Source organism: Macaca mulatta, chromosome 14, assembly GCF_049350105.2.
Source record: "Macaca mulatta isolate MMU2019108-1 chromosome 14, T2T-MMU8v2.0, whole genome shotgun sequence".
NCBI lineage: Eukaryota > Metazoa > Chordata > Mammalia > Primates > Cercopithecidae > Macaca > Macaca mulatta.
The window spans coordinates 119,436,289-119,449,037 of record NC_133419.1 but is presented as its reverse complement, the minus strand read 5'-3'; the positions used below and the strand labels follow the sequence as shown (position 1 = coordinate 119,449,037).

Sequence of the window (12,749 nt, the reverse complement as noted above, 5' to 3'; positions counted from 1 at the left end):
AAGTATTAGTGCCCTATAGGTAGGAAAGCTGAGGCTGGGCACAGGGCCTCACAGCCTGTAATCCCAGCACTTTGGGAGGTCAAAGTGGGTGGGTCACCTGAGGCCAGATACTTAAGACCAGCTTAGCCAACATTGCAAAACGCTGTCTCTACTAAAAATACAAAAATTAGCTGGATGTGGTGGCACACACCTGTAATTCCAGCTACTCGGAAGTCTGAGTCACGAGAGTCACTTGAACCCAGGAGGTGGAGGTTGCAGTGAGCCAAGATTGTGCCACTGTACTCCAGCCTGGGTGACAGAGTGAGACTCTTAACTCAAAAAAGAAAAGACAGCTGAGAATCCTGAGAGGTTAAATTAGTTGACATTGCTACTTATAAACTATGGAACTATTTCTTGTGGCAGATGAGTGTTAGCAGAATTCCTTGTAGAAACATGAACTTCTGGCCGGGCGCGGTGGCTCAAGCCTGTAATCCCAGCACTTTGGGAGGCCGAGACGGGCGGATCACGAGGTCAGAAGATCGAGACCATCCTGGCTAACACGGTGAAACCCCGTCTCTACTAAAAAAATACAAAAAACTAGCCGGGCGAGGTGGTGGGCGCCTGTAGTCCCAGCTACTCGGGAGGCTGAGGCAGGAGAATGGCGTGAACCCGGGAGGCGGAGCTTGCAGTGAGCTGAGATCCGGCCACTGCACTCCAGTCTGGGCGACAGAGCGAGACTCCGTTTCAAAAAAAAAAAAAAAAAAAAAAGAAACATGAACTTCTGTTTAAAGTCTATGGGTTCTGAGATTTTAAGAGCCTCGGCAGTGGGAATAAACAATTTTCATAGTTATATTCAGTGTAAGTTAATGGAATTAAGATTTCACCTCTGAAACTTTACATTTTTAGCTTTCTTAATCTGTAATTACCGTTTCTTCCCACTTTTCTTTTTTTTTTTTTTTTTTTTTTTTTGAGACGGAGTCTCGTTCTGTCACCCAGGCTGGAGTGCAGTGGCCGGATCTCAGCTCACTGCAAGCTCCGCCTCCCGGGTTCACGCCATTCTCCGGCCTCAGTCTCCCGAGTAGCTGGGACTACAGGCGCCCGCCACCTCGCCCGGCTAGTTTTTTTTGTATTTCTTAATAGAGACGGGGTTTCACCGTGTTAGCCAGGATGGTCTCGATCTCCTGACCTCGTGATCCGCCCGTCTCAGCCTCCCAAAGTGCTGGGATTACAGGCTTGAGCCACCGTGCCCGGCCCCCACTTTTCATATGATATAAATAGAACCTAGAGAGCAGGAGTTTCCTACTTAGGTATTTTACACTGGTGAATCTGACTCAAATGTAGTTGGGGCTCTTAGAAATATTAAGTTAATAAACTTTGAGCTAATAGTTGCCAACTCAACATGCTAAAAGTTTGTAATTAAGAAAGGGTATTGGCTGGGTGTGGTGCCTCATGCCTGTAATCCCAGCACTTCTGGAGGCTGAGGTGGGCAGGTCACCTGAGGTCAGGAGTTTAAGACCAGCCTGGCTAACGTGGTGAAACCCTATCTCTACTAAAAACACAAAAATTAGCTGGGTGTGGTGGCAAGTGCCTGTAGTCCCAGCTACTCAGGAGGCTGAGGCAGGAGAATTGCTTGAACCTCGGAGGTGGAGGTTGCAGTGAGCCAAGATCATGCTACTGCATTCCAGCCTGGGCAACAGAGCGAGACTCTGTCTCAAAACAAAAAAAGAAGCAGCAGCAGCAGAAGGCCGGGTGCAATGACTCACACCTGTAATCCCAGCACTTGGGGAGGCCGAGGCAGGAGAATCGCTTGAGGTGAGGAGTTTGAGACCAGCAGGGCCAACATGGTAAAACCCTGTCTCCACTAAAAATACAAAAAATTAGCTGGGTGTGGTGGCGGACGCCTGTAATCAATCCCAGTTACTCAGGAGGCTTAGGCAGGAGAATCGCTTGAACCTGGGAGGCGGAGGTTGCAGTGAGCTGAGATGGCGCCACTGCACTCCAGCCTGGACAATAGAACAAGACTCCATCTCAAAAGAAAAAGAAGAGTGTAATATTTATGTGATAGTATTGCTGAGGGAAAGTCTAAATCTGGGACACTATAATAAGTTCTCTTTTTGTAAAGAGATTTGTCCATTTGAGTTTTCATAATGTCCTGTGAGTCTTGTGATGATTCAACTTTTAGTTTTTTTGATTTTTTTAGTAGAGATGGGGTCTTGTTACGTTGCCCAGGCTGGTCTCAAACTCCTGAGCTCAAATGATCCTCCCGTCTCAGCCTCCAAAACTGCTGGGATTCCAGGTGTGAGTTACTCACTGTGCTACCCAGCCCAATTTTTTAATACATCTCGGTGTCTAGATTATAAGGGCAGTGTTTCCTTTTCTTTTCTTTTCTTTTTTTCTTTTTTTTTTTTTTTTTTTTTGAGTTTTGCTCTTGTTGCCCAGACTGGAGTGCAATGGTGCGATCTCGGCTCACTGCAACCTCTGCCTCCTGGGTTCACGATTCTCCTGCCTCATCTCCCTAGTAGCTGGGATTACAGGCATGTGCCATCACGCCTGGCTGATTTTGTAGTTTTAGTGGAGATAGGGTCAGGCTGTTCTCAAACTCCAGACCTCAGGTGATCCACCCACCTTGGGTGGATCCCAGCACTCCCAAAGTGCTGGCATTATAGGTGTGAGCCACCGCATCTGGCCGCCTTTTTTTTTTTTTGAAGCTGAGTCTCATTCTGTCGCCCAGGCTGGAGTGCAGTGGCGCGATCTTTGCTCACTGCAACCTCCGCCTCCAGGGTTCAAGTGATTCTCCTGCTTCAGCCTCCTGAGTAGGTGGTATTACAGCTGCGTGCCACCAAGCCTGGATAATTTTTGTATTTTTAGTAGAGGTGGGGTTTCACCGTGTTGGTCAGGCTGCTCTCAAACTCCTCGTGATCTGTCCACCTTGGCCTCCCAGAGTGCTGGGATTACAGGCTTGAGCCACTGCATCATAAGGGGCAGTATTTCTGTAGCTTCTTGAATTTTGTAAATATAATGTATAGTATGTTTTCCCACCTCACCCCATATTTTCTCATATGTTCCTTGATGTTGTTTCAGCAATGGTGATTGTTCCCACTAGAGAACTTGCTCTACAGGTCAGTCAAATTTGCATCCAGGTCAGCAAACACATGGGAGGGGCCAAAGTGATGGCAACCACAGGAGGAACCAATTTACGAGATGACATAATGAGGCTTGATGATACAGGTAAGAAATGATTACTAAAAGGTAGTGTAGCTCTCTGTAATTTTAGTCTCAAGTGTTTCAGTAAATTATTAAAAATTATTTTTAAGAATTAAGGAACAGAAATCCTGCAGTAAAAAAAGGAAATGACCATTGCATTCAAGAGAAAAAAACAGATTGACGGTAATTGAAAGCAATATTTGACTTTATTACTAATTCTAAAACAGCAAGTTTATAGTAATTTTACCTGTTTAATTGGTAAAGCTAAAAGTAGTAGTAGACATTAATGTGAGTTTGTGGAGAAATAGGCTATGTTGTAAACGTGGGGGTGTCAACTTATCTCTATCATGAGCAATTTGGCAGTCTTATTTTAAAATTATAAATTATATTTTTAAGAATCTTTCCTGAAGAAGAAAGTTGGGTAAATGTAGGGCTGTATGTACAAAGTTGTTTACTATGGGGTGGTTTGTCGTGCCAAAAAATTGGACCAACTTAGAAGGAGATTGGCTAAATAAATACATTAAAGTATAGTCTGAATAGTATTCTACATAGTCATTAAGGAGTGAAGTTGATCTGTATTCATTTTCATTAAGATTTTCATGATACATTGCTGAGTGGAAAAAGGTCACAAAACAGCAAGAATGAGATCACTCATAAAATTATATCTAAAATTTTAGTTAGAATACTATATATAATTATGTGATATATTCTTTGTATTGCATAGGTTTTTTAAAAATTGTTATCTTGTTTGATCCTTTTAACAATACTCGGTTCACTGTTCCAGATTAGAGGCATTGCTTTTATGTCAGAAGTCTGGTGTGCCTTCTGTTATTAATTGGGAATTACCCTAAGACAAGAAAGTATGCCTCCTGTTGGAAGCAGGTGATTTGGGAAGCTGTACCCCACCCAGTGTAGAGGTGAAAAGTATTTTTTAAGCATCCTGCGGTGAAATGGAAGACTTTATCCTAAAACACATCTTTGGACCTTTTTGTGTTATTCCCACCTCTATAACACAATGTGTTTCTTTTCTTTCTTTTTTTTTTTTTAATTTGAGGCACAGTCTTACTCTGTTGCCCAGGCTGGAATGCAGTGGTGTGGTCTCGGCTCACTGCAACCTCTGCCTCCTGGGTTCAAGCGATTCTCCTACCTCAGCCTCCTGAGTAGCTGGGATTACAGGCTCCCACCACCACACCCAGCTAATTTTTGTACTTTTAGTAGAGACAGGGTTTCACCATGTTGACCAGGCTGGTCTCGAACTCCTGACCTCATGTGATCCACCCACCTGGGCCTCCCAAAGTGCTGGAATTACATGGATGAGCCACGGTGCCCGGCCTAGTGTTTCTGATAAAAGATAGTCATGTGCTGCATAACAATGTTTTGATCAGTGACAGACCGCATGTATGTCGGTGTTCCCATAAGATTATAATGGAGCTATACAGTGGAGTAGGCTGTACCATCGTATAGCAATGCATTTCTCAGAATTATCATTAAGCAACCGAGGACTGTAATATGATAAACCTTTACAATATCCTTTTTGCCCAAATTAAAATTAATGAGAATATATGTTTTCTAAATCTTGCATAGTGCACGTGGTGATTGCTACCCCTGGGAGAATCCTGGATCTTATTAAGAAGGGAGTAGCAAAGGTTGATCATGTCCAGATGATAGTGTTGGATGAGGTAATATCTCTTCATTTGGCATTATACTATTCTGTACTTTTCTGTGCTTTGCTTATAACTGCCAGTGAATGAAGCAAAAGCTGCTTGTGTTTATGATCTAGTAAACACATAAGCGATCAGTTTAAATTAATTTGCTTATAAAATGTGTTTTACCTGTCAGCGGGAGTAGATTATAGGCATTCATTGGAATTCTCCTTTTTGTCTTTTTCTTAGAGATAGCAGAGATTAGGTTTTATTTTCATTTTTTAGAAGAGGAGTGAATAACCGCAAAGCCAAATTTATTCTACATCTCTTTCTACTCGGCGATTAATTTTTTTTTTTTTTTTTTTTTTTTTTTTTTTTTTTTGAGACGGAGTCTCGCTCTGTTGCCCAGGCTGGAGTCCAGTGGCCGGATCTCAGCTCACTGCAAGCTCCGCCTCCCGGGTTTATGCCCATTCTCCTGCCTCAGCCTCCCGAGTAGCTGGGACTACAGGCACCCGCCACCTCGCCCAGCTAGTTTTTTGTATTTTTTAGTAGAGACGGGGTTTCACCATATTAGCCAGAATGGTCTCCATCTCCTGACCTCGTGATCCGCCTGTCTCAGCCTCCCAAAGTGCTGGGATTACAGGCCTGAGCCACCGTGCCCAGCCTCGGCGATTAATTTTTAAAAGCATATAATATATATTGTCTCCTTTTGTGCATACTACTTTGTAGTGTTTGGTTATTAATCTCTGTTAGACATATTATCTCACCATGTTATAAATGCCTTTTAAAAACTTATTAAAATCTGTAGTCCTGGGATCTAGCCATGTTTTGTACATATATAGATGGTCCCTGACTTACGATGGTTCACTTTATGGTTTTTCAGTGGAAGTGATAAGCTTTTATTAGAAACCATACTTTGAATTCTTAAGATTAATTTTTTTCCTGGTTAGTAATATGCTATATGATATTCCCATGATGCTGGGCATCAGCAGCAAACTGCAGCTCCCAGTCAGCCACATGATCATTGAGGGTAGACAGCTGATACTGTACAGTATACGGTGTTGTCAAGTGATTTTGCCCAACTGTAAGCTAAGTGGAGCGTGTTTCAAGGAGGCTAGGCTAAGTGATGATGTTCAGTAGGTTTGGGTAGTATTTTCAACTTAGGATGAATTTATCAGAACATAATCCCATTGTAAGTCAAGGAGGATCTGTAGTGTATCAGTGTTAATGTTTTGACATGAGGTTATTTTCACATTTGGTTTGTGTTTTATTATTATTACTATTTTTTTGAGACAGACTCACTCTGTTACCCAGACTGGAGTGCAGTGGCGTGATCTCGGCTCACTACAATCTCTGCCTCCCGGCTTCAAGTGATCCTCATGCCTCAGCCTCCTGAGTAGCTGAGATTACAGATGTGTACTACCCACACTTGGCTAATTTTTGTATTTTTAGTAGAGGCAGGTTTTCGCCGTGTTGGCCAGGCTAGTCTTGAACTCCTGACCTCAGGTGATCCTCCCGCCTCGGCCTCTCAAAGTGCTGGGATTGCAGGTGTGAGCCACCACACCCGGCCTGGTTTGTGTTTTAGGTAACATTTAATTCAAATCAGGCTTTTATCTTTAAGTAATGAGAGAAAACATTTATTAGTCACTGGGTACCAACACTAAGTGCTTTACTTTTTTTTTTTTTTTTTTCATTTAATTTTTACAAGAAACCTATAAGGTAGGTGTCCTGTCAAGTAGTTACTATAGTATGTAGACATCCAGATTTTAATTTGCTTATAAAATATGTTTTATACTTCAGATGCAGTAGTTAGGCATTCGTAGGAATTCAGCTTTTGTCTTTTTCTTACACTTGCCAGAGTTTAGGTTTAATTTTTAAGAAGAGGAGTGGCTGGATAACTTGAAAGCCGAGTTTTTTCTTTTTTGTTGTTTTGGTTTGGTTTGGTTTGGTTTTTTTTTGAGACGGAGTCTCTTTGCCCAGGTTGGAGTGCAGTGGCACAACCTCAGCTCACCGCAACCGCAACCTCAACCTCGTTCAAGCGATTCTCCTGCCTCAGCCTCTCGAGTAGCTCGGATTACAGGCATGTGCCACCATGCCCGGCTAATTTTATATTTTTAGTAGAGACAGGGTTTCTCCATGTTGGTCAGGCTGGTTTTGAACTCCTGACCTCAATGCTTTGCCCGCCTCAGCCTCCCAGTGTGCTGGGATTACAGGTGTGAGCCACCACACCTGACCTTAGCCAAGTTTTTTCTAAATCCCTGTAAAGTAGTTACTACATGATGTAAACATCCAAATTTTAGTTTTACAGTTTTACAGTTGTGGAAACTGAAGTACAGAGTAGTTCTGTAACATTCCCACACAGCTAAGAAATGAAGGAGGCAAGATTTCAACCTGGCAGTTTAGCTCCAGAATCTGTACTTTTTTTTGAGACAGAGTCTTGCTTTGTTGCCCAGGCTGAAGTGCAGTGGTGTGATCTCGGCTCACTGCAACCTCCACTTCCCAGGTTCAAGCAATTATTCTGCCCCAGCCTCCCAAGTAGCTGGGATTACAGGTGCAATCCACCACACCCTGCTAATTTTTGTATATTTAGTAGAGATGGGGTTTCACCATGTTTGTCAGGCTGGTCTCGAACTCTTGACCTCGTGATCCTCCTGCCTCGGCCTCCCAAAGTGCTGGGATTACAGGCGTGAGCCACCGTGCACAGACAGAACCTGTACTTTCAAACACATATACCATACTACCTCTTTAATGAGAATCATCACATTAAAATTCTGTTGAGCTGGGCTTGGTGGTATGTGCCTGTAGTCCCAGCTTCTCAGTAGGTTGGTAGGCTGAGGCAAGATGATCACTTGAGCCCAGGAGGTTCAGGCTGCATACAGTAAGCTATGATTATGCCACTGCATCCCATCCTGGGTGACAGAGTGAAATGCTGTCTCTAAAAATAAATTAATTAATTAAATTCTGTTATAGAAGGGGGGAGGTTTATCTGTGTAGTGTAGAATTTTTTTTTCCCCTAGAAGATGGGGATCATAGATTCTGCCCCCTTACGCATATTTGACTCTGCAGTGTTGGAGAGAATTTATTGTTTTCCACCAGGAACATTTCATGGATGCTTTTGTTGGATGATGCCTTATTCTTTGACCATGTATTAACCAAAGACCTTAGACATTATTTTATTGTTTTTAAAATTGTCTTTTCTTTCTACTGCAGGCAGATAAGTTGCTGTCACAGGATTTTGTGCAGATAATGGAGGATATTATTCTCACGCTACCTAAAAACAGGCAGATTTTACTATATTCCGCTACTTTCCCTCTTAGTGTACAGAAGTTCATGGTGAGTATAAATCTGTACTTGGAATCAGTGCCATCCTATGATCTATGAGTATGCTTTTATTCATAATTACATCTTCCTATCTGTGAAAATACTTTATACTAATTATTTCAAGCCTTTGGCTCTTTCTTCAGTTGATCAATTAAAGATTTGTTTTACATAAATTAACTGACTTTTTAAGAAGGTTGTAATAGTAATTAATTAAATTCCTCATTTTTCTCTTAGTTTTTGGTGTCATGATGACATAGCCATTGGTGCTAGCTGAATTGATTCCAGTATTATTCTATATACAAAATAGAGTTTGAGTATCGTAAACTGAAATCCAAAATACTGCAGAATTTGAAACCTTTTGAGCCACAAACATGATGCTAAAAGGAAATGTTCTTTTGATTTTGAATTTTCAAATTAAGAATGCTCAGTCACTAAGTGTAATGTGCATATTCCAAAATTAGAAAAAATTTAAAACCTGAAACGCTTTTGTTCCTGAGCATTTTGGATAAGGAATACTTAACCTGTAGTAACTTAGCTGCATTTTTGAGATCTTATATCTTAATTTATTTCTAACGTGTCTTGCGTGGTGACTCAGGCCTGTAATCCCAGCACTTTGGGGGGCCAAGGTGGGCAGATCACAAGGTCAGGAGTTCGAGACCAGCATGGGCAACATGGTGAAACCCCCGTCTCTACTAAAAATACAAAAATAAGTCTGTTGTGGCAGCGTGTGCCTGTAATCCCAACTACTCGGGAGGCTGAGGCAGGAGAATCACTTGAACCCAGGAGGTGGAGGTTGCAGTGAGTGGAGATGGTGCCACTACACTCCAGCCTAGGTGATAGCAAGACTCCATCTCAGGGCAGCGGGGGGAAAATTCTGTAATGACAGATCATATATTTTGTTTTGAAGAGAGTTGCATCCCTTATAGCAAGAGTTGATTAGACAGAAACCTATAGGGTGGGTATATTTTGAATTTGAGATGAACTCTGCTTTCATTTAAGAAGAACCATCTTTTTTTTTCTCCCCTCCCAGAATTCCCATTTGCAGAAACCCTATGAGATTAACCTGATGGAGGAACTAACTCTGAAGGGAGTAACCCAGTACTACGCATATGTAACTGAGCGCCAAAAAGTACACTGCCTCAACACACTTTTCTCCAGGGTAAGAAGTAGGCTTCTGCTGTTGAATATTATCTCTCGAGTCCCAGTAAAACAGATTATTTCATCAGTTTTCCTACCATCTTCACTGTATAAAAGTTCATAGTGTTTCTGGCTTGGCGTGGTAGCTCATGCCTGTAATCCCAGCATTTTGGGAGGCTGAGGCAGGCGGATCACGAGGTCAGGAGTTCGAGACCAGCCTGGCCAACATGGAGAAACCCCGTCTCTACTACAAAAAAACAAAAAAACTAGCTGGGCGTGGTGGTGCGTGCCCATAATCCCAGCTACTTGGGAGGCTGAGGCAGGAGAATTGCTTGAACCCAGGAGGCAGAAGTTGCAGTGAGCCAAGATCACGCCATTGCACTCCAGCTCTGGGCGACAGAGCAAGACTCCATCTCGGGAAGGAAAAAAAAAGTTTTTAAAAAATTCATAGTGTTTCCTAAAAGGCAGTTTTAATTGTTGACCTAAAGTTGATACTAAATGATTAACAAGTCACAGATACACTTTTGAATAGTTTCTGAAATACTTAGACCTTTACTAGGGTTAATACTCATTATTCACATATTCTGTATTTGTGAGTTTGCTTAGTCACTAGAATTTATTTGTAACTCCAGAATTAATACTCAAGGCAGTTTAGCAGTCATTTGTGGACGTGTACAGTGTGGCAAAGAGTTTAAGTCACCTGACACGCACATACCCAGCTGAGGTTGAAGAAGACAATGCTCTGTCCTCTTGTTTAGCTCTCATACTGTGAACAAGTATCCTTTTCACTGTGCCATATTTTTCAAATTTTTGTTGCTGATTTCACGGTTTTTTTTTTTTTTTTTTTTTTTTTTTTTTTTTTTTGAGACGGAGTCTCGCTCTGTAGCCCAGGCTGGAGTGCAGTGGCCGGATCTCAGCTCACTGCAAGCTCCGCCTCCCGGGTTCACGCCATTCTCCGGCCTCAGCCTCCCGAGTAGCTGGGACTACAGGCGCCCGCCACCTCGCCCGGCTAGTTTTTTGTATTTCTTAGTAGAGACGGGGTTTCACCGTGTTATCCAGGATGGTCTCGATCTCCTGACCTCGTGATCCACCCGTCTCGGCCTCCCAAAGTGCTGGGATTACAGGCTTGAGCCACCGCGCCCGGCCTGATTTCACGGTTTTAATTGACCCCTACTCATGGTGCTGAAGTGCTGCCCAGTGCTAGTGGCATTGGTTGTGAGTATATTAAAGATGTTCTTGGCTGGGCACGGTGGCTCACACCTGTAATCCCAGCACTTTGGAAAGCCGAGGTGGGCAGACACCTGAGGTCAGGAGTTCGAGACCAGCCTGACCAACATGCTGAAACCCCGTCTCTACTGAAAATACAAAAATTAGCCAGGCATGGTGGTGGGTGCCTGTAATCCCAGCTCCTCAGGAGGCTGAGGCTGGAGAATCCCTTGAACCCAGGAGGTGGAGGTTGCAGTGAGCTAAGATTGTACCATTGCACTCCAGCCTGGGCAACAAGAGTGAAACTCCATTTCTCTCTCTCTCTCTCTCTCTCTCTCTCTCTCACACACACACACACACACACACACACACACACACACACACACGTATTCTTAAATGGAAAAACATAAAACATAACTACTTGGAATCAGATAATCAATTGTATTACTCTTGTTGACAGTTATGTGGCCCTTAAGAAATATACTCTAATACAATAAATCTTAGATATTATTATATTCCATCTATTAAAGTACTTAGAATTTACCATCTCTCTCATATCATAAGATTCTAAATTTTAGACCATGTTAATGTTTCTTGTTTGCTGGTTAGTGTTTTCAAGATTTGGCAAGCCAAATGAAGGTTTTAATTTTTCTCATACTTATTTTTTCTGTGCTCAGCTTCAGATAAACCAGTCGATCATTTTCTGTAACTCCTCTCAGCGAGTTGAATTACTAGCCAAGAAGATTTCTCAACTGGGTTATTCTTGCTTCTATATTCATGCTAAAATGAGGCAGGTGAGTATAAAACTAGAACTTGCACAAATTTAACAAGAAATCTCTGATTTTATTTTGTTTTAATGTTCTTTTAAATGTCCTGAGTTTAAGAATAAACTGTTCCTTAGTAGCCAAAGGACCTTTCATTTTGACCTACCTAAGGTTCATTTTCTAGCAATAAAATAGAGATAATAGTACATATTCATAACTTACAAGGTAGTTAGGAAAATTAAGGTAAATGTTTAAATTTGTAAGCTGTCAGGTATAATACAAATGTAAAATTGTATTCTTCCTTTCATTCCCATGTTTAATTCTCTGTTTAATCCAGTAACCACTAGCCACATGTGGCCATTTAAATCAGTTAAAATTAAAATAAGGCCGGGCGTGGTGGCTCAAGCCTGTAATCCCAGCACTTTGGGAGGCCGAGACGGGCGGATCACGAGGTCAGAAGATCGAGACCATCCTGGCTAACACAATGAAACCCCGTCTCTACTAAAAATACAAAAAAATTAGCCGGGCGAGGTGGCGGGCGCCTGTAGTCCCAGCTACTCGGGAGGCTGAGGCAGGAGAATGGCGTAAACCCGGGAGGCGGAGCTTGCAGTGAGCCGAGATAGCGCCACTGCACTCCAGCCTGGGCGACAGAGCGAGACTCTGTCTCAAAAAAAAAAAAAAAAAAAAAAAATTAAAATAAAAAGTCAGTTTCTCAATCACAGCCACGTTTCAAGTGCTCAGTTAGGCACCTGTTGCTGCTGGATACTGTATTGGAAGTGGAAGTACAGACACAAACATTTCCTTTATTACAGAAGTTTCTACTGGACAGCATTGCTCTGGATTTTTAAATATGGCCCCTCAGCTGGCTGATTTTTCTTTTTTCTTTACTGTTTGCCTTTAGAGAAAGATGCAATGTCTAAATTTCAGAATTTGATTTAGCAAAAAATAATTTAAAACTTAACAAAATGACTTTTTGTTAACTACATTATGAAATTTCGTAAGTAAACAGTTTCTGTAGATGAAGAGATCAATAACTTAACTCATATTTGGTTTTGAAAGCAGCTTAATGTCATGGATCACTTATAAACAGGTTTTGGGTAGAACCGATCGACTAGGAGAAATAATCATGGGAAATTTGGGGCTGTATATGAGTGCTAATCAAATGGAATAAATTGCTTTCTCCTAGGAACATCGAAATCGTGTATTTCATGATTTCCGAAATGGCTTATGCCGCAATCTTGTTTGCACTGGTAAGTATTTTTGTATTTCCTTTACCCAGTGTTTTTCTCCCAAGTTCTTTTTTGCTTTCTTTGTTCATACTGCACGGTGCACCCTGTGACATAGTCCAGCACACCCTACCAATACTTCTAGGATTTCTTTTTTTTTTTTTTTTTTTTTTTTTTTGGTGGGGGGGTGGATGGAGTTTGTGTCACCCAGACTGGAGTGCAGTGGCATAATCTCAGCTCACTGAAACTTCCACCACCTGGGTTCAAGT

At 42.0% G+C, this 12,749-nt stretch overlaps 1 protein-coding gene across 3 annotated transcripts in view; it reads left to right on the top strand.

Moving 5' to 3' along the window:
• DDX6 (DEAD-box helicase 6) overlaps positions 1 to 12,749 on the top strand; it is a 42,700-nt gene that overhangs the window by 24,434 nt on the left and 5,517 nt on the right. For all 3 annotated transcript variants that reach the window (XM_015115880.3, XM_015115878.3, XM_015115879.3), the window contains exons 6-11: positions 3,061 to 3,207; positions 4,768 to 4,862; positions 8,037 to 8,159; positions 9,178 to 9,306; positions 11,168 to 11,284; positions 12,441 to 12,504. In XM_015115880.3, the coding sequence (XP_014971366.1) occupies positions 3,061 to 3,207; positions 4,768 to 4,862; positions 8,037 to 8,159; positions 9,178 to 9,306; positions 11,168 to 11,284; positions 12,441 to 12,504 (675 nt within the window). The remainder of the gene's footprint in view (positions 1 to 3,060; positions 3,208 to 4,767; positions 4,863 to 8,036; positions 8,160 to 9,177; positions 9,307 to 11,167; positions 11,285 to 12,440; positions 12,505 to 12,749) is intronic.